General features: G+C 34.6%; 1 protein-coding gene across 1 annotated transcript in view; it reads right to left on the reverse strand.

Annotated features, from left to right (window-relative positions):
• LOC132696573 (protein vestigial) overlaps positions 1-27,818 on the reverse strand; it is a 60,763-nt gene extending 32,945 nt beyond the window's left edge. Inside the window, exons 1-2 of the mRNA XM_060661469.1 lie at positions 27,392-27,818; positions 2,797-3,082 (exon numbers count right to left, since the gene is read on the reverse strand). Of these exons, the coding sequence (XP_060517452.1) occupies positions 2,797-3,082; positions 27,392-27,544 (439 nt within the window). The 5' untranslated portion in view covers positions 27,545-27,818. The remainder of the gene's footprint in view (positions 1-2,796; positions 3,083-27,391) is intronic.

The raw sequence follows: 27,818 nt of genomic DNA on the forward strand, positions 1-27,818 counted from the left end.
TATAACACAACAACAGAAAAAAAAAAACAAAAGTTGTTATAGATACATTAATTAAGTTATAATACTCTCTAAGTTATGTAAAACCATATACCTAGAGGTTTTCTTTTCTTTATTTCGTGATTTCTTTATATATTTAAAGGGCCGCTTAATAAATACTTGATAAGGCTCTTTCATCGTCGAACTTTTGCATTGTTGCACCTCACAATGTTCAACTTGTCGTTCTATAACAAAAGCTCAAAACGAACACAAACAATGCGAAGTGACATACATAGTAATACATTTTTTATATCGTCACTATGGTTCCAAAAATTTGATGGGGGTCGATTAGAGGATGTTGATAAAGATGAGAGACGAATTTTAATAAATAATTACGAATACATTTTTAAACGTTTTCTATTCGCCAACTATCAAAAGAACACCGCACCCCTACCTTTTCATTCCCCGAAAGAATTGACTACAGAGACTAATATATTTAAACGAATGTGCTGATGATATGTCGTTAATATATAATACTACATTATTACAAATAATACATTTTTGCGCACCGCAGTAATATGAAATTGTGTACAACCGTTAAATTCGATGCTACCAGATTAAATCACAAATGAAAAAACAAACCAATTTTATTTCACTTTTCGTCGTAACTGGTAAAACGCAATTTATTTTACAGAATTTCTTCTACAATCACAAGAGGTAATAAAATCGATCGATGATAGACCACGCAGATAACAAATACCGACCATAAAAACATTTTCAGATCCTCGTCAAATTTACTGCTCCAATAATATGTGGATCGTTTTCGATTTAAATGAGGCTGGGCCAACGACACGATCGTGGACATTAATTTTTATGTCTTCGGAATGTCAAAATAAAACTCTGAAACCTACAGAAGCGGGGATCGCTTAAAATTGCTCCTAAATTCGGCACTAAAACTTTTATGGCGTGACACGTATTAAAAAAAAAGCAAACAACGCGGCCGAGAGACCGCGTGTAGAATACTTATTTGAAAATTATTAAAGAAAAACTTATCGACCATTTTATCTATTCAAGTTCTACAGTGCCCGAAAATAAAGTTTAGGTAGCCCTATAAATCAAATAACAAAAAAAAATTACAGTTATCACACCCAGATGGATGCAATGGACAGCTGGACGCAGTATACAACTACAGCATTTTATTCGGATACTATTAGATATAACTTCCATCCTACATGACATACCACAACAGTGAAATGAACCAGCTTCGCAGGACCAATGATCTTGTAACAAAATCTAATCAAGCAAAGCATATTTCAAACAGAGCATCTAATGTGGAAGAAAAGGGTCAACATGTTTTGGACAATATGAGTGATTATAGACCAAGGAAAAGACCAATACTCAATCGTTTGTGGCTGCCGGGGTTGACCCTTTCGAAAATAAAACTGCACGATGCTAACTTGTTGCTTTAAAATAACTCTAACGAAGGAGATTATATATTATGAATTATGTATCTCGCGCAGACTTTAGTTGCTTTTCCAGCTTAACCACATAAAATTATGAAGAGGATTGATTATTCTTGTGACGTACTTCTTTTCAATATATTCAACCCACATGCTCAGTCAATGTTAAGTATATATAAAATTAAAAACCAATTGAAGCAATCAAATATGGAGCAAGATGGTTTCTAGCAAGTGGAATCAGAAAGAGCATTGTTGGCAAAATTCACTTGTATACTTATGTTTGTTCTTTTAAAGCATTCTCACAGGTATTAGCATCAAATGATTCATTCATCGAAATAATTTTCATTTCTTTGTTCAGAAAAGTTTGGAATATTCTCTCGCCTTCTGATCGGAAACTGAATACGGAGCTTATACTGCTCGACTACAGTAGAGCATTTTATGTTATAGTTCATTCAATTTTATATTTAAAGCTCAAATACTTTGGGTCTATGAGAACAGCATAGAGGAAGATCGAGAGAGAGAGAGAGAGAGAGAGAAATTGCCCAAGTATCTTGGGTCGTCAATTTTTTTCTATACGAACATGTCTCGACTTTACTGTGAAAGTTGTATGCTAAACTTAAAATATACGCTCTGCGCCAAGAAGCTAAACTCAGGTTCTGTAATAGTTTGGTTCTATCGCAGCTTGCATGTTGAAGTGTAGTTTTCTGGCCGGTCCTGAGTAAGACTGAGGCAAGTAGCCAGTAGTAGCAAATGTGCAGAACAACAATACGATCATATTTCCGATTATGTCAATATGTCAGCTTGGTTGTATCTCCATCAGATTTTAAGTTCAAATTGGGTGCTTAGTATATAAACTTATCACAACGGGCATTCCTCAATATTTATCAGATAAACTAATTAGGTCTGTCTTCATCAACGAGTGCTCTACTGGCCAATGTAATCTCCTTTGAGTACCTAGACATTGGAGCTCCCTAATAGTATTAAAGAAGCTCCAAATATATTTAGCTGTAAAAAAAACTTGAGTTGAGTTGAGTTGAGTTGAATATTTCCACAGTGTAAAAGAGTTGTTTATTTTTCTCTGTTGTAGATTGTTTTTGATTCTAGTTTTAAGGAAACTTTTATTGAGATATCTTTTCTTTACTTACTCATTATGTTTTTTTTTATGAGGTGGTTATATGGAAGAGCGTATGTAATTAATTGTAAACTTCCATTATTATATTTGGTATATATGTACGCAAAAAATAAAGGCACTGTATTATTACTAAGGCAATTAAATGATCCTGAAAGTTCAGGATGGTTTAATGTCTTGGGTTAACTTAGTCCTACTGCAGTATAGGTGTGTAGGTATCAACCGCCGTACCTTCAGTACTACTCCTACCGTGTAAACTGCAGTCTTCTTCTTTTCCAGGCCTGAGAGGGCTGGTAGGAGAACCACCTCCCGTAGAGCTCACGGAACCCCCACTACTATGCGCGGATCCCTGCAAGTAGAGGGGATGGTGGGGGTGAACGGACGACGCGCCAATAGCATGGGTGTCGCCCAGGACGCTACCGGCGCCCACCGACGCCGCCGACGCCGACGACGCGGCGCCCGACACCGAGCTCTGGGCCGAAAGGGTGTGGGCGTCTTGGAGCCGTTGAACGTTAAACTGCAACGAAAAATAAATCACGAAATGGGGATAAATCAGGGGCAGCAGAAAATTGCTTTTAAATTACGCAATTTACAAAAATCAGCAATTAACAGAAATTGAACCCTTTATACTTCGTTCTGAAGAAGACGTTGCCCTAAAGGCATTATATATATATATATATATATATATATATATATATATATATATATATATATATATATATATATATATATATATATATATATATATATAGGGTGTGGCCAAAAGAAGGCGCAGGTTGTTAGTAACAGATACTTTATGTGAAAATAATAGCGCTTTTGTAACATCATATTTATCTCTCAAAAAGGTATCATTCTACTTCTAATAACTAATACTAATACTAATAATAATAATTTTGACTTTAAAAGATGGTTAATTTTTTCTTAAGTAACGATATGAACTTTGCTAAACTAGCAAAATTTTCTATAATATTATTTAAGTTGTTCTGCATATAAGAGAGATAAAACTTTATAGTATTTTAATTCTACTGAATTTATAAGCAAAATGGATAAGTAAATTAATTTTGCGCCCTCATTATACACAATACAATGTAGATTAGCGCTTTTACTACGCCATTTTGCATATCCACGCCCTGTTTCTATAATAAGGACAGTTTTTATTATAGACAATTTAATGAACAGGTGTTTGTAGGATCGTTCTGTGTAAAGCTTCATTTGGAGAGTAACAAACTGTTTTGTTTATTCAATTTTTTTTTGTGATTAAGACAAACTTTTAGAATATAAAAATGAACAGTGTTTTAAAATAAATTTTTCTTCAGGCATATATAATATATATCGTTTTTGTATTCAACACTCTCTCGGCGAATTACGTTCCCAAAGCTGTATAATATTACTCTATATTGTAGTCAAATTTTGTTATTACAAGAAAAAACCGAGTGCAGTAACAAAAATATTTTTTCAGTTCAGTAACAAAAATTATCTATTCCGGCAATATAATTAGTTAAAACATATAAAAGTAAATTTCCGAGTATCCAAAAGCTAAGTAGCTGCAGCTTGAAATCTATGACATTCCGAATAAAATAACTTTGGTACAACAGTTAAGAAATCGTAGAAAAGTGAAGCTATGATTGTAAAAATGCTCAGTGCTGGTTTCGAAAGTGGTGCACATTTTTTATGTCTATTGGTACAGCGTTGTTTCCCTGACATCAATATGAATCTGGGTGAAACAAGAGAGGCATATATGTGTGATTGAAGATTGCTCCAAATTCTCGAGTTGGGAATTCATATTCTGTAGCATATTTGGTTTTAGTAAGATTATTTTCTTTGTTTCATGTTCGTCATTGTCTAAGCTGAAAAACCCACTATGATTAGATTTTAGGTATAGAGTTTTTCGTTTCCCCTACAACTTTAAATGGTTATATAAGTTAAATATTGTTAGCATAGTGCTACCTAAGTTTCGTCGGTGCATGAGGCAGCCTATGGTCCAATTTAAAGTTGATATCTTGGACCACTCCCTACATACGAGGTTAGCGCCAAAATTTCCCGGCCTGTCTTCTTTTAATTATATATCTTAGTAGACTGCAAAAAAAAAATTGAAGTCTTGTGTCAAATAATTTTTTATGGACAGCATTTTAAACAAGACGTGTCCGAAAAAATTTCGCAATTAGGGTATAGAGCAGTTATAAAGTTTTTGACAAAAGAAGGTTTAGCACCTAAAATTATTAAAGAAAGGCTGGATGGTGTGTACGGTCATAGTTCTACTTCGTATTCTGTAGTAAAAGAATGTGCACAACGTTTTCGAACGGGGAAGGAGTCCCTTGAAGATGATTCAATGGAGGTCATAACGGAAGATATTGTTGCGATTGGGGAGGAGGTGGTATTGAGTGATCGACGTTTAAAGGTCAAGGAAATCTCAGAAATTACTAAGCTTTCTGATACAAGTGTTCATCGAATCCTGCACGATCATTTAGGTATGCATAAGGTTAGAGCAAGATGGGTTCCTAAAAACCTTTCGACTATTCAAAAACAACGGCGTATCGAGTGTACGCGGTCTTTTTTGGAACTCTGTGGGTCGGAACCGAAGCCTGTGATAGAAACTATTGTGACGGGAGATGAAACTATGGTTCTCTATTTTGGCCCTCTATCAAATCTAGAGAATCAATGGAGTGGCGTCTTAAGCGTGAAGCACCTCCAATAAAATTCAGAGTCTGACAGTCAACAAAAAAGGTGAGGGCCACGATCTTTTGGGATTGTGAAGGAATTCTTTTGATAGATTTTAAACAAACTAATATCACTGTCAATGGTAAATATCACGCAACATTATTACATAAATTGCGAGATTGCATACGTGTAAAACGTCGAGGAAAACTGACCAGAGGCGTGCGTCTTTTGCACGATAATGCACCTGTCCATACTGCTGGTGTTGCACAAGCTGCCATTTTAGAGTGTGGGTTCCAACAGATAGATCATCCTCCCTATTGTTCAGATATGGCCCCCAGCGACTATTATTTGTTTGGATATTTGAAAAAGGACTTACGTGGACGGTGGTTTAACGACGAAGTTGAGTTAAAAGAGGTTGTTTTAGCTCATTTTGCAGACAAACCAAAAAAATATTTTTTTTAATTGATTGAGTTGTTAATAAAGAGATGTAATAAGTGTATTGAAGTTAAGGGAGATTATATCGAAAAATAATAAACAATTGTTACTCTACTTTGTTTCTTTCATATTCAGGCCGGAAAATTTTGGCGCTGCCCTCGTAGGAGTGATTTACTAAAGTCAGTTATCATTTTTTTATATCGGGTTTATTGATATCCATCATTAATCCTTTCCTGTGAAATTTGAAAGCTGTGATAATTTACCTAATAAATACTGCTTTGCTTGTGAAGTTATCTTGGCAGGTTGCATAACGTCATGCCATGTATATTGTACCTTAAAAATGACAAAGCATTGGATTTAAATTTAAAACTGTCAACTGAAGCGTTTTTTTTGTTCGAATGCCTCGAAAGCAAAAGCTACCTCATATTAAAGCTATTTAATATTTTCCTCAAAAGAATCGCTTACGTCAAACATGTGCGGTGGGCTAGTTCTCCTTTGAACTGTGCGAAATCGAAGATTGTAAAAAAGCCCAAAATTTGTACTATGCTGCACAGCGGCGTCGACCAATGGGGAAAATTCGGCCGAACACGCATTCCAGCAATAAAGCGCCTTGTTAACATGTTAACAAGTCCCCTCCTAGGCCTTTTGTTGTAAGCCACGCTGCGCCGACCGGGACACGATTCATCAAAATTGTTGACGTCTTAATAGGTACTATTTGACATTATATCTTGACTTATTTTTTCGGTTGAATAGTCCGAACCTTTTTAAATGAATTAAACGGGTATTACATGACCAAATGCAGTGTCAAGATAAAATAAATTAATATTAATCTTTGCCCGCTTCCACCTTTATCATTTCTCGCGTTCTTCGACTTTCCGACAAAGACGCGTATTTATGCGCGCTCTCAAGGCTAACAGTTAAAAGATCTTTTTTAATTTGTAAAAATTCGCGAACGTTGCAGTTCCGCGCGAACATTTTTCAACCGGACTGGTTTTGTTCGTTCCGACACCTTTTTTTCTCTTCAATTATATGCGGTTGCGGGTCATTTTTCAAAAGCAAACATTTACTTCGGCGGTATACACAAACAGCTACCCGTATATTAATTTCAACGCGGACGCATAAAGGTGAGGAATCGCAATAAATTTGTTCCGGCACTATCGGTCACCTAAAACTGTATACAGGGTGTTCTACAGATTTTCAGATTCTTAGGAACTTGAAAAATTAGGATTCTCTGACTTTTCCAGATTTCTCTTGTCTTGCAGTTGGCATTTTATAGACATTTTATAGACACTTTATAGAGCGTAATGCTTTCAATTTTAACTTACCTTAAAAGAGTGAAGTTCATCAAGTTTGACCAAAGAAAAATAATTTTTGAAAAAATGTAACCTTAGATTATTTTGCCGTCATGGTTCTGAAAGCAATAGAAATATTCTAGGTCTTAAAAAGAAGAAAGAGGTTGGGTTTGACTGTTCTGTTCTGTTCTGAATAGGTGTACTTAAACCTGCCTTCGAAAGTGGCGACAAGAAGAAAGTCATAAACTGCAGATTTACATTAAATTTTTATATTTACATTAATTTTTGGATAAATAGAATTAAACAGAATGGTGTCCGAAAACAATTCTTAGCCTGAGATGCAATAGATTTAAATTTCGACACTGTTCTAATGAAAAAAAAAAAATAGAAAGAGAACAATGGATTTAGATGTAACATAAAAAAATATTTTAAAATAATTGGGCGGGGAGAATGGAAATGGTGCTAATCAAGAACGCTTAGTGTCCTTCAAGGAACTGTATTTAAGTCTCTCTTATTTACAATCTACCTGAATGACGTGTCGGCACTAGATATTTATGGTATACTATATGCAATGTACTGTAGCTAACTTTGCAGATGAAAATGCTTTTTTCGTTGTCGGGGAATCCAGAGGAAAGTAGTTCAAAATATTTTTGAAATATTCTTAGGCAGTGACTTAACACTAACTATAAATTTCAGTAAAACAATATTCGATTTTCTGTGTACCAGATTCGATTATTATATCTAGTTCTGGAAAATGTGGAAATTTAGAGAAAACACATATATTAGATCACCACCACATGCGGTGGGATATGCTTCTGATCTGGTTGGTTGAATGTTTAAATGAATGAATGAGATTCTAATACCAAACAATCGTCGAAAACTGTATTTTTCTTGAGTCAATTATCATCTAGGCTATGGATTGAAGAACTCATATCTGGAAATTTAAATGTTACAAATACCCTACATTTAGCCAAGTAACATGTATTCTGCAGCGCAAATCCTGGATCCTAACGCAACTATTGCTACAGCGGCTACCAACTAAAGCGTTTAAAGAAAAAAACATTACTTACAAAGAACGACAATGCATCATCTAGAATAATTCAAACAATATAAAAAACAAAAATAAAAACAATCCTAAACATTGGCAAAAGAAGTTCCTTATTTATTATGTCATGAGCATTAAATATGCTGCCAGAATCCATCCAAGATTTGCCGTATCTAAGCAGATTTTTGTCACCCCATAGCATCTACGAACGCGCTACGATTTTGGGTATTAAAAAACGTTTATTGGAAAAATAAATCTCGATTTCTAAAAGTATTTAAAATTCCTGACTGTTAAAGGTGTAGCTTGAAAATTCCACTTTCAATGTTGAAGAGGAGATATTCATGAGGACCTATAGACAAAGTGTTTTCATTTTCAAAGGACTTTTTCTAACGCGAGTTGTAAGAACATATGTGTATATAAACGGTAAATATAAACGCAGTAGAGTATCTTCTAGGAAATAATACTAAATATTTTATTGAAAATAAAAACAAAGCTGGATTCTGCGCAGCTTACTCCATACTCTATGAAAATGGATAAATAAACAATAGAAATCGGAAAAATCAGAAAAAACTGACGTTCGACCACAGTGAAGATTCTTCGACAGCTGCCTGGGCTCCCCAGTGTAATCAACTTGGAAGTGTAGTTATTTCGTATGGTGGACGATTTTTCTTCCTTCGCTTGAGTAATGCGATAGCACAAATAAATTTTCTTCATATTCTATGTTAAGGAATTAAATTTTTCCACTGGCTGAATGAAATCCTCAGAGGTGAAAAGCTAAAATCCAATTTAACCTTAAAACCAAAAGAGCCAACGTAACCTTAATAACTGTAAAAGATAAATGAGTCGTTTGCCCAGATGTCGACCATTTGCATGAAGTTAATTCCTGCAAATAACGGGCAGATCTCTCCTTATTGGAATCTATATTACTGGCAAGTACGCATATTGGTAACTTTCATATGAATACATACGCCTATTTCATATGCCTATTTAATTTCTAAAATTTTGATCCAATTATGACATGACCTTCGATTTTGATAATTGAGTTCAGAGTTTGACTATTTTTTTTTTTGCTTTTTATATTGCATTGCTTTTTAAATAAGTATCTATATATTATGTTGTGCTGCCTTAACTGTTATGTGAGTAAATTATTTATTATTATGTAAGTAATTAATATACAGTAGCTTTATAGGTTAATTTCGCTTTTTCAAGTATTTTATTATAGCGCATTTACAATTTATTATTATTAATTAATGCACCGTAAGTACGGGCCAATATTTTAGTGCCGGTGATGTATTATCTCAAAACACTAAAATTTCTATTCTGAAGCTGCGTGGAGAGAGCCTTCTGCTTCAAGGTTTTTCGCCAGCTTCGTCAGGATCTCGCCTTTCGCTCTTACTATTATGGGGATGGTTTTGATAGACTATGCGTCCCATATCTGCTGCTTTATATCCTCAGCGAGTAGTAAGTATTTTTCAATTTATTCTTGGTGCTTCTTTCCAATATTAACAGGGGAGGGTAGGGAAACGTCTATTAGGGTAATTGTTCGTTTGTCTTTGTCGTGCACTGTGATATCTGGTCTATTGTGTAGTATTGGCCTATCTGTTTGTATTTGTCTATGCCAGCACACTTTGTAGTGCACATCTTCTAATACGGTTTCTGATTACTGATAGTTTAGCGGTTTATCTTTTATTAGGCCAATCTTTTAGCAACTCACACTGTGAATTATTTTTGCAACGTTATTGTGCCTGGTTGTATATTCACGCGGTGCCACTAAGAAGATGCTCTACATTCTCGGGATCCTTACTACACATACGACACCTGGCGTCAGTTATTTTTTTGTTCTTAACAATGTGCCTCAGGTAAAATTTCGTCGGAATGACTTGATCTTGTAGGGCGCATAGGAAGCCTTCAGTTTCTGGGAAGATTTTGCTTGAGGTTGGCCATTTGAATGTAGCTGCACTGTGGATTTGAGGGCTCTTGTTCACATCTGTACTCTCTATCCTTAAGTTTGGGTGGCGATAGATTTCCATCCAGGTTGATGATTGCCATGTGTAGCGCTGACTCTTTGCTGTGGAAAAATAGTCTAAGTAATGTAGGTTATGTATTTATCAATCCAATCTCCATGAAAGTTTACTATTCTTTTATGCGATTTTATGAAGCAGGTGCCAAAAACTTAAGTTAAGACATATCTCGAACAATCTACAAGCCATGATGGACGGTTTTAACTTCTTCCTTTCGGTGGAACCTCATGATTCAGGAATTTTAATAAGTATAACACAAAATAACTGAGATAAATAAGATAAGGATAGGTTCAGGCAAAAAAAGTAATCAACGTAACGTCGTCAAGTACATATCCGATGTCAAACACCTGCTAAGATTCATTTTTACGTCAAACAAAAGTGGAACCACTTTTAATCCGAAAATGTTTTATAAATCCGATTCATTCTGAACTCCCTGCCATGACCAAACTTCCTTTTTGCAAACATCACTTCAGCTATAAAACGGCAATCATAAAATCATAACTTCCTATAGTGCCGAGGCATCCGAAATATGGGAACTAAGTACATAGGTGGGGAGTGGTTCGCGATGATTCGGCTGTTCTTAACGGTCGACATTCCTGGTGCCGGACTGCAGGTCGTTCCGACAGCGATCCTTTTGGATAATCGCGGGCAATTCTCGACGTTTTTCGATCGACTTCGACGGCCCAGCTGCGTCTTGATGAATAGACTGGGAACAAAAAGAAGTCAGTTGTCGAAATTAGAAGTCCGGGAAGCGACTGTTAGTCCGGCGCCGCGGAATGCTTTGACAACGCCGCGTAAGAGTCGCGACGAATTCGAATTCTGATTGAATGTCGTTTGCGTTTACTATGGCGTTATTAGTATAGTCGCCTCAGAATTATAAGGGAGTAATAAAAATGGTTTAGAGTACCCTGAGTAACTGCGATTGGCAATCTGGGTCAAAATGTAGATAAGAATGATTGTTATACTTGAAGCAGAATTATAGTGCTATTACTGTTTATTACACCAAAACCGCAATCCCTTATAGAACACCCTGTTGAGCAGACCCTTACCCGTAACCATTCCAGAACCGTCCTAGGAATTTATCTACCTACACTAACAAACATTTTCGCCGCAAGCACTTTTTGAAACATGTGCATAAAAATATTAGGACAAAGTAACAATTTATTACGTTCTATGTTATGTGTTTTTATTGGTGCTCCTACTTTCCCAATTTGTTTAGCATCCGAAGATAAATGGAACCGTTTTTATATTTGGTGCGTTCTTTTCCATGTCTGCTTCTAACCGGGGAACATCTGCTTCATTCCACGATCCATTTGTTTTCTTATGATCTACCTTTATCTACCGCAAATAGTCTTAAAAAATACTCTCGTTTACAAATCGAAGAATTATGTAGAAGACACAAAAATACAAGAAAAAGAATGTTATTCGACAGACACACACCATAAAAATGATTATTTTCAAAATTAAATAGAGTACAGATACTTAACCTTAGAACAATAATAATACTTAGTCGTAGAATAACGTCTTAGTGTTTGTCGAGTCCGCTTACACCTATAAAACACAGTCAGTAAAAGTCATAAAAGTTATCCTCAAATACATTTTACTTATTAGGACAAAAAACACCTTGCGCCTTGACTATAACTCTGGTAGATTCATTATGATTTGCCGTTGTTGTTCAAAGTTAAGGCCGTCTTAAGCTTTAACAGGCTGAATTCCAAATGTTACGTAACAATAATTTTTAAAAGTGTTTGAAGATTGGATATTGAAACTAACTAAAGCTTCGGCTTCGGTATTTTTGAGAAATAAAAAAAGTATCAGATGACTTTTATTAGCAATATCAACACCCTAGCCAACTACTAATAAGGTCGTAGGCCAAAATGTGAGAAACAAACGACTGTAAAAAATTTAATTCTTATTCAGCATTCCTAAAAGTCAAAACTGTTAAATAATTACATTTTTAATATATTTTTCGATAATGTTTAAATAATTAATACTTTTGCCACATGGTTCCTAACAGGGTTGTGGAATTGACCCGTCAAATTTATATTTATTTTTTTATATTTAATTATATTGTGCGTTACCTCGCCATCGCGTCGTTCTGGGAACCAAATGGAGTCGATATTCTTATTGGGATTTCTCAAATCGCTAAGTATCGTATCCGGATATTCCTTGAAGAGAGGTTATAGATAAATTGGACATCACAAACAAATTCAAGATGTTATTTAAAACATTTTTTGACTAGTCAGAAGTTTAGAACAAAAAGCTAAATTATAGGAAAACGATTTTTTTAAAACTCCCTTTAGGTTGTTGAGGAACAGTCACGAGCCCCTTGCAAGGTAATTTTAAATTATGTATATCGCTTCTAAAACGAACTTTGTTGTACTGGTAATGTTTATACTTAATAATTTTGTAAAAAAGGGTTGCGACATGGAGCCTATATCTATTAAGCTCGACAGATTTGTTTAGGAAAGGTGTTATGTGGTCTCTGAGACTCAATCCATATATTAGTCTAAGACGTGAATTATGCACTTCCAGAATGCGATATTTTTCAACAGCATCAAGGCAGGGCACTATACACTAATACAATTCTTTTTATATCGCGAGACAAGCAATGACGTTGACTATAGATTAACTACTATGACAAGTTCGGAGCGAACTTGTCACATGTTGCAGGAATTTTAGTTTTGAGTCTAGAATTAAGCCCAGACTCGTGCAGAAATCTACGAATGATAAGGTCAGGTTATTAATTTTGATTTCAATATTCCTTGGTACATAATTAATCTGCTGGTCGTTACCAGCGAGTATAACCAATGAATTATTTGTGACTTGTATTCCTGGAAAATTTAAAATCTCAATACACTTTTGACGTCAAGCTTGGAAATTCGTCAGAATAATTGGTACAGACACAATATAAAATATTGAATAAACGAACAATTTTGATAAACCACACTTCTAAGAGCACTTGGTCGCACAAAACCGTCGAAATTCATTCAATGGGACGAATGGTGGATAATTGCTGAGGCAGCCAAAATCCGCCATGGGTTCTAGAAAAATTTATTGGACTAGAGGTCAACGGCGGGACTTACATTTGAATATCTCAAAAAAAGATTATGCGACAAGTTCGATAAACGGCACTATAGTTATGCGGTTGATTTGGCAAGAGCGGACACAATATTTAATAAACGACTGACTGCAGAAATTTATCAACGTGTGCTTGACGGTGGAAGACAATGATTCGGTAGAAATACTAATAGATTGTAGTACTTCCATTATTTATCTTTTTTTGTATATTTAAATTCTAAAATCTATTGGTATTTTATAAGTTTTTCAACGTGCTACGTACCACTACGAGCATGAGTTTTTGGGTGCAAAATAGCAGAGTGACTTAAAAGTGACCACGTCCCCAAGTACGATCAGTGAAACCGGAAACCTACCAAAAACACGCTCCTAAAGCCACCAGAAACGCCCGAAGTGCCCGAAGTTAATTCGGAGTAAGGAGTAGAAAAGAGAATTTAAAGTCACAAGAAAAAAAGTTTACAAATTAGAAGTTGAGTATCTACTCAAGAGTCTAAGTGTAAGTGGTTTCTTCAGGGAATCATGTGAAATTGTGAACAAATCCAGGTCTTAGCAATAGCAGCGATCAGCATTCGAAGCCCAGAAAAGTTATCTGTGTTCCTAACGGGAATAATAAATAAAGGTTTAGGTTGAAGTAGTGGAGAATACATATACAAGAAAGGAGTATTAATCGCCACTTCTCGCCTTAACTCTTGGGTTGTGTAATAAAAGAACGCTTTAATGACGAAGATTATCAATGAACGGGGTCACAGATCACCAAAACTAAGCAAAACATTCGCCGGGGGCGACGCTTCCTCTGATAGGTTATGTTCGCTTAATCGAAATGCCATACAGACACAACTGAAACCGGATCACATGGTATATATGGCTGCGAGCGCGTCGAATTCCATTGTTTTCCCTTCCCGTGCGGACATCATCGAAAGAGAGGTCTCGCGGTATACTCCTTGCGACCATTAATTCAAGGTGAACGGTTACCTACACCTGCCTTAATTTATTTAATACTTCATATCGGACACAGAGCACATACGCTGTTGCCGCTTGCATTTCGCAGAACGGTCTCAAACACTAAAAGTTGAGATTCTTTCTTCAGAAATGGGTTGCTTCGGTAGCTATATGGCGAACGGAGTGTCTTCCTTTTACGAAACGAAAAAGGTTTCCGATTTAAATTGCGCGCGCGAGAGCCGATATGAATTTCTAAGAGCGAAATGCCGGACATTCCTGTTAATTAGACCGCGCCGATGAATTTATTAAAATATCCCCCGGATTATTATTAACAATATTCCGCGTCGCGTTCACTTGTTGACGCGTCATCAATATAGTCATCCATGATGGAGCAAGAACGGAACACGAAAAAGAACGGAACGCATATACTCACAGCTAACATGCAGTCGCTATAACAAAAATTAACTGGTCTGAATGTCTGTTTATTTAAAAAAAAAAACAACTTACCGAAATTACGTTAATATAGTGCCTTATAAAAAAGTGTATTATATACAATATTAACATCACAGATTAAATGATGCAAAACAAAATATAACCAAATCAACTGCATAATTTGAAATATTCCTGCTAATATTTCGTCGTTTTGTAGTCTTCTGGGTATGGATTCAACTAATTTTCTAGTACACTCCGGGGAAATTGTGTTCCATACTTCAGTAATTTTTACTTTTAATTCATTCTTGTTAGATATTGGGGCACTATTTACTTTGTTTTTTAATGTCAACCACAAATTTTCAAGTAAATTGAAGTCTGGCGACTGGGCTGGTGTCTTAATAACATTTGGGCAATTATAAAGCAACCAACTGCTGACCCGAAATGACGTGTGCTTTGGATCATTGTCATGATAGAACCGATAATTGTCACCCATATTTAATTTTTGGGCACTAGCAACCAGATGCGGTCTTAATATATCCAAATACACATATTGGTTCATATTTACTTCAATGAAACCGTGCTTTACCGTAGCTTTTAAATTTTTATATTTTAATTCTTCCTTAGGCTTTCTCCATGCTGATATTTTTCCATCGGATCCAAATAAGTTTATATTGGTGTCATTGACAAATATTGTTGAATTCTAGAAGTTCAAATCTTTATATGCTCTCTAGCGAATGCTAATCTCAGGCGTCTGTTTCTTCGGCTAATGAAAGGCTTATTTCTGGCAGTTCGACCATTTAAATAATTTATTTGCAGGATTAGTCAAAATGTTTCGGGGTTACATCTTTTTCCAAACGGTCTTCCCACCTCAACACACATGTTTGGAGCACATTTTTTGAAATAATCTTTCCTCACGTTCATTGAAGAACTTATTTGGAGCTAACCTTGACTTATTCTCGACCCTATTTTCGTTATAGTAACGCTCAATGATATGCTGAACAGTTGATGGTCATTTATTTACCATTCTGGCTGTATCCATTTCTATGATGAGTAACAGTTAAATTTCTCTCAGAAATTGTAGTCTGACGGGATTTAATCATAATCTCACTTTTCAGTTGTTTATTTATTGTCAAACTAGATTTTTACAATTGTATTAACCAAGGAAGTTGGGAAAACGGTAATTCCAAGTGCATTAGAATATTGTTTGCACCCCCCAAAAGACTTAGCCAAGTTGATTTGGGACTCAAATTTTACTTTCTGCACACTAAGGTTTCTTATAAACCCGTTGTAAATGTCTGTTACCGCTATTAAAATCTTAAGCTGCGAAAAATATTACTTGAGTTTGAGTACTCTAATGCTGTTCAAATTGAATATTTTTGAAGAAAATAATTTAAAGCGTCTGCTTTTTCTATAACTTTAAAATCAAATTTGAAACCTTATTTTTGGAGCACATTCGTCAAAATCTTGCCGGCAAAAGAAAATAAGAGCCCACTTTTTTTTCTTAAGTGAATCCAAACTGCTTTTAATATTTTTTCAATATTTTTAGAATGTTGGATATACAAAATAGTGATAAGTGATAGGCATTTATTTCAACTTTTCTTCTAAAAATACATTACGTTAGGTACATTATATCCGATTTATAAAAAATCATTTTTTTTCTTTGGGTAAAACCTACTCAAAAGAACTGTAAATATAAAATGGTTCTGCAAAAGTCAATCTAAAAATTAAAACCAATGAGCAATTTCAACATGTAGAATTCAATACATTTTGCAACTTCTACCTGACTTGCAGGGAATATACTAGAATGTTATGTCTGCGAGAAATAATAAAAAACAACCACTAATCTCCTGGGTTGAAAATTGGCAACGCTACTACGGACGGATGCTCTTCAGATCAACTTGCATGAGGCTACTTTTGACTGGCCGAGTGAAAATTCCGCGCCGAAAGTCAAACTTGAAGTAGATACTTCCAAACTGTCTAATCTGGAACTGCGCGCATGCATGCATTGTTATTTTTAAGTTATTTTGGTCGTTCTTTAACAAGTAGAGTGGACGAAGACAATATTTTGCTTACACGATTTTATTATAGCAACAAGATGCTTTAATTGTTAAAAAAAGTATTGATGGTGTCGTAAATATTCAGTTGGCGACAACATGCCAGAAAATATTATTTTGCCAGTACAGACTTCTAACATTTGTCTCCCCTCTCATATACATATCATCCCTTAATCGTCTGTCAATGGATTCATTTTAAGAATTTTGTAAGGCATTTTTTTATATTGTCTAAGAAACAATTTTAGATGTGTTTGTGATATTTGTGCAAGAGGCATTTTCTTTATATATATATATTGAGGATTTTCTACATCTATATCTTGAACATCTTGAAAGCCTCTACTAATCATGGCCGTTTAAATATTATTTCGTTAGGAGTTGGAGGGTCGTCCTCCCTTTCTTCTCTGTTGGGGAAGTGAGGTTCATATCTTTTTTGTAAACATGTCTTCGGACATGCGGTGTAAATGTGCGAATCACTTTAATTATTTCAGCTCTATATTCTATATCTATATTTGCTCGTACTCGTCGTCTAACTTCCTCATTCCTAATTTTGTCGAGTTTTGTTATACCACAACTCCTTTTTCAGCACTAAATTTATTGCTATTTTTTCTTTGATGAGTTTCGATTGAATATCTTCTTCGCAATCAGCTGTGTCGGTTATTATCGATCCCAGAATATTTTTTGATGTTGTCACAAATTCTTTTCTCATCTCCAGGTCTTTACCCCATACAACCATGTATTCTGTCTTGCTCATATTTACTTATTTGTGAAGTTTTCACAGAGAATGTGCATTCTTTTCATCTTGGGCGCATTTTTTTTGTCATCTGCGAATATTATCCAATATAGGTTCCTATAGTATGGTACTTCGCTCTCCACACATTCAGGACTTCATTTGCTTCATATATTTTGAACTATATTCATATATTTTGAACTATACAGCTCTTTGTCCTGTGATAAACCCTCTTTCTCCTTTCGACAATTTATTGAGGGATGATGATCGATGAATACAAACAAGGTGTTCTCTAAGACCATAGCTGACAACCCTCAAGTAGAGCTAATGCGTTGGTCTTGTGTTTTTGGTAGTTTAGTTGTGTATATGCGCTTGAGACAATACATTTAAAACATCTAACTCTCCTACCATATGTTGTCGATTTAATAAATGTGTGGAGAATGCCAGAATATGTGTGTCATGGGTTTCACAACTTGACACTTAGATATAATAAATATGTCTCAAACGATAATTCATGTCAAACTTTTCAAATACAGTAACAGAAAGTTAACGTGAGTTGCGCAACGGCAAATAGTACGCACTACGAAAAGAACGCGCGCGTACTCTAGGTATTCGTATTTGTCGATTATTCTATTCCAGGTTCGTCTCCTAGACTAACTAGGAAAGAAGTATTAGCAACTGCCACTGAATACTTGCGAATTCCTCAGAATGCCACACCGCAAGTTTTCACGAAATCAAGAAAGGATTCTGTGTGAACTTTGTGGTGACTGGTAGCTTGACGACTGTTCCAATTGTCAAAAGATCCATTTGCCAAGTACCTCTAGTTTCGTACTGCTAATACTACAATACTTATACTTATTCACTTATAATAAATATGAATATCATTATCAATGTTTTTAGAAGGTTTTTTATGTTTATTTTGAGAAATACATTAATTTTCGTTCAAATCATTATACGTCATAACAAAGGTTCCTGAAATGAGTGCGTACTCTTAAGATCCAGGATGGGTACTTTTAAAATACAATAAACAAACATTAAACAACGACTTCTGGGACCTCATTAAGGAGTCTCACCGTCCTCAAAAGAATATACAAAAGTTTTATACCTTGTATATAGTACTAAGTGCTTATTCTTGGGCAGCTCTCCCTTACATCTAGTACGTTTTGGCATGAGCATGCATGAGCGTCCAGTTCTGAAACCATTTTCGTGGTTATTTTTATCACTCGCGTTTGTGCGATTTGTATCGCGTATTTTCGAAGAAGGAAATAATATGCCACTGACATTTTTTCAGATTTTGAAAAGTCTAGTCATTTCAGTATAAGAGGCAGGTCGCCGTTCTTGATAAAATGAATTAGGATTGTCAAATTTCGCTACACTGACCCACAATTTTTCAAGTTTTAAATCTAATTTGCCTCTGTTTTCGTTAAGTTAATTTAATTTTTTATTTGTTTTCTCGCAATATGGAAACTATATAAATACGGAAAAGGTACCACACTATATCTCAAAAGCTAAGACTTTTAGGGCATGCATATATATCAGAAACACCCTGTATAGTGGTTTACATTTCAAGTAAAATAAATTAATGGCTGAATGAATGAATTACCTATTTCTTTCACCGTTTTCATTTAATAGCATCTTGTCCAAACACACGTGACGCACACGTGACAACGTTGACGGTCAGGTTTTTTTTCTTCTCTTTTAATGCGCATGCGCGTGCCAAAGTTCAGCTCGGAAGAGAATTGATTATAAATGCAGCTCAAACTTCAATTTTTCCGAGACTGTCTCGTTATGGTTGTTCAAATATCCAACGGCAATGACGAACATATACGTGTACATACCCGGCGAGCTTATTTTAATTATAATTGCGTAAGTTTTTGCCGACGACATTTGAAAATCAACTTTTTACGTATTGTCAATCAGCGGCCGATAATACCGTTGCGAATTCAATTTTGCAGTAGTTATTTTCTCTTTCCCAAGCTGTTTACTTCGTTCACTTCTTGTTTATTTGCTTTGAAAAGTACAATAAATTACGTGTATTACGTACTGTATTAGGAGTTTTTCTGCGACTCCGTGCGACGATAATAGAGATTTATTTGACCGTATCCTAACGTTTTGTTTTTGCCCGGGATTTATTTTATCGGGAGCACGAGGAAACTTTTAACGGTGGCGTGAGTTTCAGTTGAAATTTACGATCGAATCACTTATCGATCGCGAAAGGAATTTGATAAAAACACCAATTATCGAAGCCCATACTTCTGGACGATTAGGGCGTTTAAATAGACAGGACGTTGCAACAAATAAGTAGCTGCGTATGTAATAATGGGGATTAACCAGACCGATTCTGTTTCTACATTGTCACGACCATGGTTTATTAACAATATTGTGAAAGCATAAAGTTATATTTATTTTCCTTCATATTACCAATAGTGGTTGCGAAAGATTAAGCCCTTACCAATATTGCCATTGTCGTTGCCAATTGCTTGTTGGGCGTGAGATCTATTCCGATTTTAAATCATTTTAACTGGAACATTAGAAATAATTTGATTTTATTTTGGTTCGTATTCGACAATTTCTGAGACGCATACAAAGATCTGGAAGGTAAGAGAGGCAGTGCCCAATATCCCTGATAATGACGACGACTTTTGTATCTGCTTTGTGGCGTTTGTAAGGTCGAAAAGGATTAGTATTACTACTACCATAATTTATGCGCCGATGTTATAAGCTTCTGTTTCCTCTAAAGGTTGTGCATAACATAACTAAAACTGTACTTACTGATTTTCTACATTTTCTAATGATCCATAAAAGTCACTTACAAATTTACAAAAACGGTAAACACTTTCTTACTCAAATAAGACGGATCCATCACTATTCCTGGTCAATAATAATAAAAATAATACTAATAAAGGTCTTTTCTTTGAGATTTAAGAAGAAAAAAAACAATTTATACAAGGGTCAGGTTCAGTTGACCGGTCTCACAACAGGCCTCTGTTCTTCCACCCAAACCGAAAAAGAAAATATGGATTGCGCGACATACCCAAAAAATTACTGTAACAGTGAGTTATTAACCAATAATCAGCATCATTAATTTGGTTGTCGACATTAAGGAAAAAAAACTAAATTATCTAGAATTAATAATATAACAGGAGGAAAATAAAAAGTCAATAAAAAGAACAGATAAGAATATATTGCGTGAGTGTTTGTTGTTCAGGTAGGAATTGAAACAACTTCTTTTTTAACACAAATTTGGAAAAATGAAAGTTGATTAAAAATAGATACAATTTGATACGAAAAAGATCTTTTATACGTTTCTGTAAGTGTTTTTTTTTTGGGGGGGAAGGGGTGAGTCTTCAACGAAAACGAAAATTTACATTGTGACCATCTGACCTATATATAATATTTTTTACAAATCCAAAAGTTGTATAAAAAGTATTACAGTAGCTTGTGGAAGTTTCTTTGAAAAATTGACCTGTATGGAACTTTATTATAAAGGCATGCATTTTTTTATATATTAAAATATAGTTTAGTTTCATGTAATATTATAAAAAATTAATATTTTATACAGTGCAACCAAAGATTCACAGAGCAATGTTATTTTTTTTTTAATTTTTCAAAGAAGAAGCCGACAGGATGATTGGCGAAACGTCAGCAAGTTCGACTCAGCAAAAACCTACGCAGAAGGAATCCGGAAGTTTTGTAAGAAGTACAAAGCAATGTTCTTACGCTTACAAATATGTGAAAATAATTACATTTTTTTAGAAAAGTGCTTATATTTCGAAAACTTTACAATTGCGATACAATAATTGATAAAAAAACAGGGTACGCCATTTGGAAATAATGACAATATATAATAATATATGATAACGCTTTAGCGAGTTAAGTCAAAATTTATGTTACCGAAAAAAATCAAGGCCCTACAATATTTTTCTCCTAACAAATTTTCTCATATATGATCACATGACTAATTACTATTTGTTTTAAAAGATAACAAAAGCAAGTCACATTTACCTACTAACTAGAATCTTTTTCTTAATTGCCTTGTGGAAATACGAAGTAAAATTGCGAATGCAGGAAAACGCCCTGTATATTTTTAAGTCTGCAAATTATTTTTAGAACATAACAAACGAAAGGGTGATTCAATATATACAAACATTTTTATTTGCCATTTTAGATTAGTGTATTACAATTAGGTATGAAAGATGATGCCATTCAAATGACCTCCGCGACTCATGTCGCATGATGTAATTAATTCGTTTATTGAAATTTCCTATCACTTTTTGACACAATTCAGGTTCTATGCCGGCTATTTCGAGTCTAATCTCCTGTTTCAGCTCTAATGGTGTTTGGTTTATTTCTATACACTCTGCTTTTTAGATACCCAAAAAAAAATCTAGGGGAGTAAGATCACATGATCGCGGCGGCCAATTGATATCGCCGTTACGTGAGATAATCCGACCAGGAAACTTGCTCCGCAGCAATTGCATCGTTTCTCAGGATGTGTGACAAGTGGCTCCATCCTGCTCGAACCACAAATCTTCAATGTCCATAGCTTCCAACTGCTCACAGAAAAAATCAAATATCATATTTCGATAGCGAACACCATTAACCGTAACAGCGTTCTCCGCATTATCCTCGAAAAAAAAGGGACAATTATTCCTCCGCACCAAAATGAGCACCAAACAGTCTCTTTTTGAAGATGCATTGCTTTTTGAACAATCTCTCCTGGGTTTTCTAATCCCCAAATACGAGCATTATGTTTGTTTACAAAGCCACCAACGTGAAAATGTGCCTCATTGGTAAAGATGATTTTCGTTGAAAAATGAACTCCTTGTTCTCGTATCCATTCTGCAAACACGCGGCGGTGTTGATGATCTCGAGGTTTCAACTCCTGAGTTATTTGGACTTTATATGGGTGTAGATGCAAGTCTTTTGTTAAAATTCGTTGTGTGGTTGAATATGTAAGGCCCACTTGCTGCGATCGATGACGAATCGATGTGTTTGGATCTTCGCCTACACTTTCGCGAACAATGGCAATATTTTGATCTGACCGACCTACACGGGCACGTTGAGGGACTTTGAGGTTAGTTACAAATCCAGTTTGCTCAAATTTTTGAACCACATTCCAAATTATCCTCTCAGAAGGTCGATTTTGCGCGCCGAAAAATTCACGTAGAGCCCGAAATGCATTTTTTCTTGGTCGACCATTTTCATAATAGGCTTGCCCAATTTTTACACGTTGTTCAGTCGTATATTGCTCCATGACTAATTTTGTTTATGTTTTGAGGTTAGAAATCTCATATGATAATAATCAAATACAGTGGCGTTTCAAAAATATTTTAGATTGTAATGTGGAAACTGTTATTGAATCACCCGTTACTTCCTATAGAAAATTGGTTTTCAATTAAAAATAACCTAATGATTAACATATTTATAGATAATTTATATATTTTATTATATTCAAATGTGGATTTAGATTTAATAGATATTATAAAATGTGCACTTAGAGAAATATGATTCGTGGTAGTATGTTATAGGCATATATAGTGTGCAGAAAAAATAACAGAAGGTCAATGTATGTTAAATTATGAGTTTTATTTGCTAAAATCGGGAGCGGCTAAAAAATATAAAATTGGTAATTACATAGAATGGTACAGCAACTTTATGATCTATAGAAGATTTGCAAACACTATAGCTTAAAAGATACATGATTAAAACAATGCGTTTTTCTGCTTTACTCGGAAATGAGATATTCAATTGTTTTTCCACATTAGCCATCTTAATCAGTATAAACATATTATATTACTATCCTAATTTAACCAATAATAATAATTAAAGCAACAGTGTAATATAATGAGACAATTTCGTACAGAAAAGAATATTTCATTCTGCCTAATTTTAAAAGACTGGAGGCAAATGGATGTTGAAAGCTTCAATGAAAAATGTTTGCGGCCAATTTTTCAAGGATTAAAAAGCTCAATAAAATGAGGTAGCAAGACGTAGACATTTTATCCTTGAGATTTGCGAACATCAGCATGCAGGAAAGTAAATACTTAAAATAGCCGGGGCGACCTCGTCCTTCGACATCGAAATAGGCAAAATCGCTGCTATGTAGAAAGGGGAAAAAAAAGGACGACCGAAAACAAAAAGGCGGCCATTGTGGTAACCGGTAAAAAGTTACGGGGCGATTAAAAGCATTTCCAGTCGCGGACTTGTCAAACACTATTTCGGGTTTTATATGCCGGCGGACCCCAACTTTTTAACCAAAACGAAACAAAACGATCGAGTCGCGGTTCCTTTTGGACCGGCATCTAATTAAATCTATTCCCGTGAATATCCCAACGCGGACGTGAGAAAAAATCATGCGGCTGATTTTATCGGGTCGAATTTATCGTTCAGAAAATAATATTGTGACACGGTTTTTTGTGTCCGCTCGTCTACGATCTTTAAAGTTATTGGTTTTAGGATGTACGGGGATAGTATGGGTAGATACTAGCTTATATAGATAATAATATGGAAGCCGTAAATACGGTAACTTTGGTACACATTACGCGACATTTTAGTACGGGAGGGAATGATCTTCAATTTCAAGAAAAATATTAAATAAAAAGAAATATAAATTAGGAAGTATCCCTGTAAGACCTTTCAAAAATAGACCGCACAGCATATTCTCGACAATTCTTGTTGGCCAGAACCGTAACACTTTCTTTTATTTAAATTAAATTAAATGAAAATATTCCCATTATTGTTAAAAAATAATAATAATAGATAATACACATAATAAACACACTTTCAGACAGAACTAGATATGTATAATATTAAATAACATTAAACAAATTAAATAACCAATAGAAACCAAAATTAGTTATGGTTTTTCCTATATGTTTTGAAATTTCAATTTAATTATTATTTATTTTTGAAAATTTAATATCATTTAAGCAAACTTTGAAAAAAATATTGCCATAAAAATAGAATAAAATATATAAATACTAAAATTTCAATACATTTAATTTAATTAAACCTAAGACTAGACCTAGTCAAATTTTCAGCTTTTTTTTTTGGTTTGTTTATTTTTGAAAATTTAATGGCATTTGGGAAAACTTTGAAAAAATACTGCCGTAAAAATAGAATAAAATATTAAAATGTACCTCTACCAAGGACTAAGCCTAGCACCTTGTCAATTTTTCAGTTTGTTTATTTTTTGAACATCGATGCACTTTTCTTTTGGGAAATCTTCATTTGAACTAAACAACACCACAATAATAATAACGATTCTAACTTTAACAATAACAAAAAATAATACCACTCTAGCAAAATCTCGCAAGACTGACAGCTTAAAGACGTTATCTGACATTTCTGAACAAAACAGGCAACCATATATGCAATAAAAAAAATATTAACAAAAACACTAAATGGTGTCAAAAGTAACAATTTCGAGTGTTTCGGAAAACGCGAAGACTTTGCTTTAATTGATACGACCTGTCAAGAATTAGTTTTAAAACTAATGAACTGTTTGATTTTAAAATATTAAAACCATAGACCATCGCAACTTTGACAATTTCTACGTGCGCATTTGAAAATTAGTTATTTATATTACAGAAAACACTTTCTTAAAGTATTTGTTTTTAAAGTTTTCGTCCTATCAAAAAGAAACTCTCCGTATTATCAATTATCAATTTTTCAGTGTTTGAAAAAATAGGGAACTATTTCAAACTTTGTTTGAGTATCCGGCAACTTCTCTGAATTAATCATCTCCCTACAATAAAATCAACTAAACCTTATTTGGTTTTAACATGTCTAAATCATATTAATTTTGATAACTTCTATGTAGGGGCGTTGGAACATTTTCTTGGAAATCGACTGTTTAAGATAAATGTAAATAAAATCACATTACTAAAGTCTAGTCTATCGATGTAGTTTGGCTCCAATTCTTTTAAATTAGGGTGGGTAAAAACAAAGTTGGAAAAATTTAAAAAAATTATATATTTCATATTTTTAAAAACGACATTTTTTAAATACGTTTTATAAAAAATGTAAATTTTGACAGGTAGGTAAAAACCAATGTTTAAAAACTTTCGTAAACATTAAATACAAATTATCATCATTATCAAAATTTGCCAAAACCAAATTATTTTTTCGTATTTTTTTTTTTATAAATACGCATCATAACTTTTAGAGGTGAGTAAATAACAATATCCAAAAAGTCAGCGACCTACCTTCTGGGACGGCACTAGAGGTCACAATTTGAATCTAGTTTAATGTCTAACATATTGCAAAAAGCCTAGGAAATTAATCATTTCCGGAATTACGTTTATACCAACTTTTTTTTGGATGACGAATCTTCAGTCCAGCGTTAGGGCATGTTTTTTGGAACGCTCTGTATATGTAATTCTTATAAAGACATATAGCGGTGTCCTTTTATCGCTATTTACAGGATGATTAAAAAAAAATCGGCAATCTCTAAACTGGAGACGTTCAAAGTTTAACTAAGAATTTTTCATAGTGGAATACTAAAAATTGTCAGGTTTGGTTTTGCTTATTGCTCCTAGAGGGCTTAAGTTTCACCATATTATTTTTTGTATAAATGTATAAATACTTAAAAGATGAGCAGGTACGGCGAACAATAAAAAATCAATATTTAACAATAACAACTTTGGTAATAGTAATAAAAAACTTCCATCAAATGTTGCGTGTTACTACTTGTCCAAACATATTAGCTGATAATCAGAAAATGGCGCGAAATTCATTTTTCTCATAGTGAGAGCGTGATATGATTTCTGTTTTGGCTCAAGCTAAGTTTAGTGGACTTGAGGAGTCCCAAATATAGAATATACTCGAAACTGTTGTAATTGACACCGAATCATGGTGTTCACTGTGAATGAAAGAGACTAAATTATAATTCATGTTTCGAAAAATTCAATTCAATACAATTTGCTCAACAAACTGAAAATGGAAATTTCCTTAATAAAATCCTTAACCGATGATGCTACAATTACAAATCTTTAATTGAAAAAATAATCATTTGTGGGATTCAGAGAATCATCAATATTGGGTTTTGTGGAATTCCTATTTTTTTTTATTTAAACTTCATTCGTATTGTATTAAGAGAAAATTTGGTGTTTGAGGTATCTCCAGTTTAAAGGTTGTTTTCTTCATAAATCGCCCTGTATAAGGGCGCCCGGTGTATCCCGCAAAAAAAAAATCGAATAGCCGACATGATGATTCTCTCTTAGTGCGCCATCCCCATCTATTTTATCTCTCATCAAAAATGGATACGTACATTTTCCTTAAGATTTTTTGTCCGAAACCCCAAAACCTTTCTTCATTTACTCCCTTAAAGACCATGCTTCGCAGCCATACATTACTACTGGTCTTGTTATGGTTTTATACATCTCTAACTTTGCTTTTAGGAGTTCATGTAAGGAAAAAGTACGACTATTTCCTACTTGTATTCTGAAGTTTGTCTCCTTTTTCGAAATATTCGGCTATGGTGACATTTTGCCTTATACCATGCCTGATTAAATGATTAGCTATAAACATTGCTTTCGTTAACTCTTCACTATCTTCAAAAGCAAGGAAGGTACTTCTTTATATCTAGTGAGGTCTTGCCAACTATGTTCACATCATCCAGGGAAGGCTCAAAAAAATGCAAATATAACACACTTAAAAACAATTTTAAAAGTAAAAAACGGAATGGAGTAAGTGGTGTCCAAAGTTTTAAAAACTAAACGAAACTAATAAATATAAAAAAAATAAAAACGTACAAAATCGAAACAACAATTATAACAATGATAATAATAATAATGATTTAAATGACCTTCCGCTTTCTAAGCATTAAACTCAGCACACTTAACTCATTTTTTTTCGTTTTGAAAATTTAATGGCATTTGGGCAAAAAATTCTGCTGCAAAAAATGAATAAAATGTAAAAAGATTAAAATGTACCTCTATCTAGGACTAAACCTAAGAACCTAGTCAAATTTTCAGTTTGATTATTTTTTAAAATTTAATAGCATTTGGGCAAACTTCAGAAGATGTACCACTCGCATTAAGAGAAAATTTAGTTTTGGGGTATCCCCAGTTTATAGATTGTCTTCTTCATGAATCGCCCTGTATAATGGCGAATAACCGATATCATGGATACCAACTAACCCGGTCATATTGATGGGCAGCACCGAACGGCGAGCTAAAAGGTCCCGTCCTCGGTACAGGATGGGCTGATACGGGAGGCGCAGCCCCAGCACGCTGGTACAAGTACGGATAATACGCCTGGTACATAACTTCAGAACAACTCATTATATACATAAACACATTTGAATTCGTTCCGATGGGTCGTCCGGTCGGCGTCGCACTTAACCGATTTCCACCAAAACGCTCATCCGACGGGAACTCTCGTCGCTTCCGGAAAAATCACAATACGTTAACCGCGCATTCCCGGACTGTTACAATAGTTAATCCACGCTCATCGTTAATTAATCTGCCGCTGTTTTTCGCATCTGTGGGTGCTGTTATTACGCGAAACCGGCGTATCGAGTCTCGTTACGTCACCGCGACCAAATCACAACGTTCACTCCATACG

This window comes from Cylas formicarius, unplaced genomic scaffold (genome assembly GCF_029955315.1).
Source record: "Cylas formicarius isolate icCylForm1 unplaced genomic scaffold, icCylForm1.1 PGA_scaffold_1__22_contigs__length_36826433, whole genome shotgun sequence".
Lineage (NCBI taxonomy): Eukaryota > Metazoa > Arthropoda > Insecta > Coleoptera > Brentidae > Cylas > Cylas formicarius.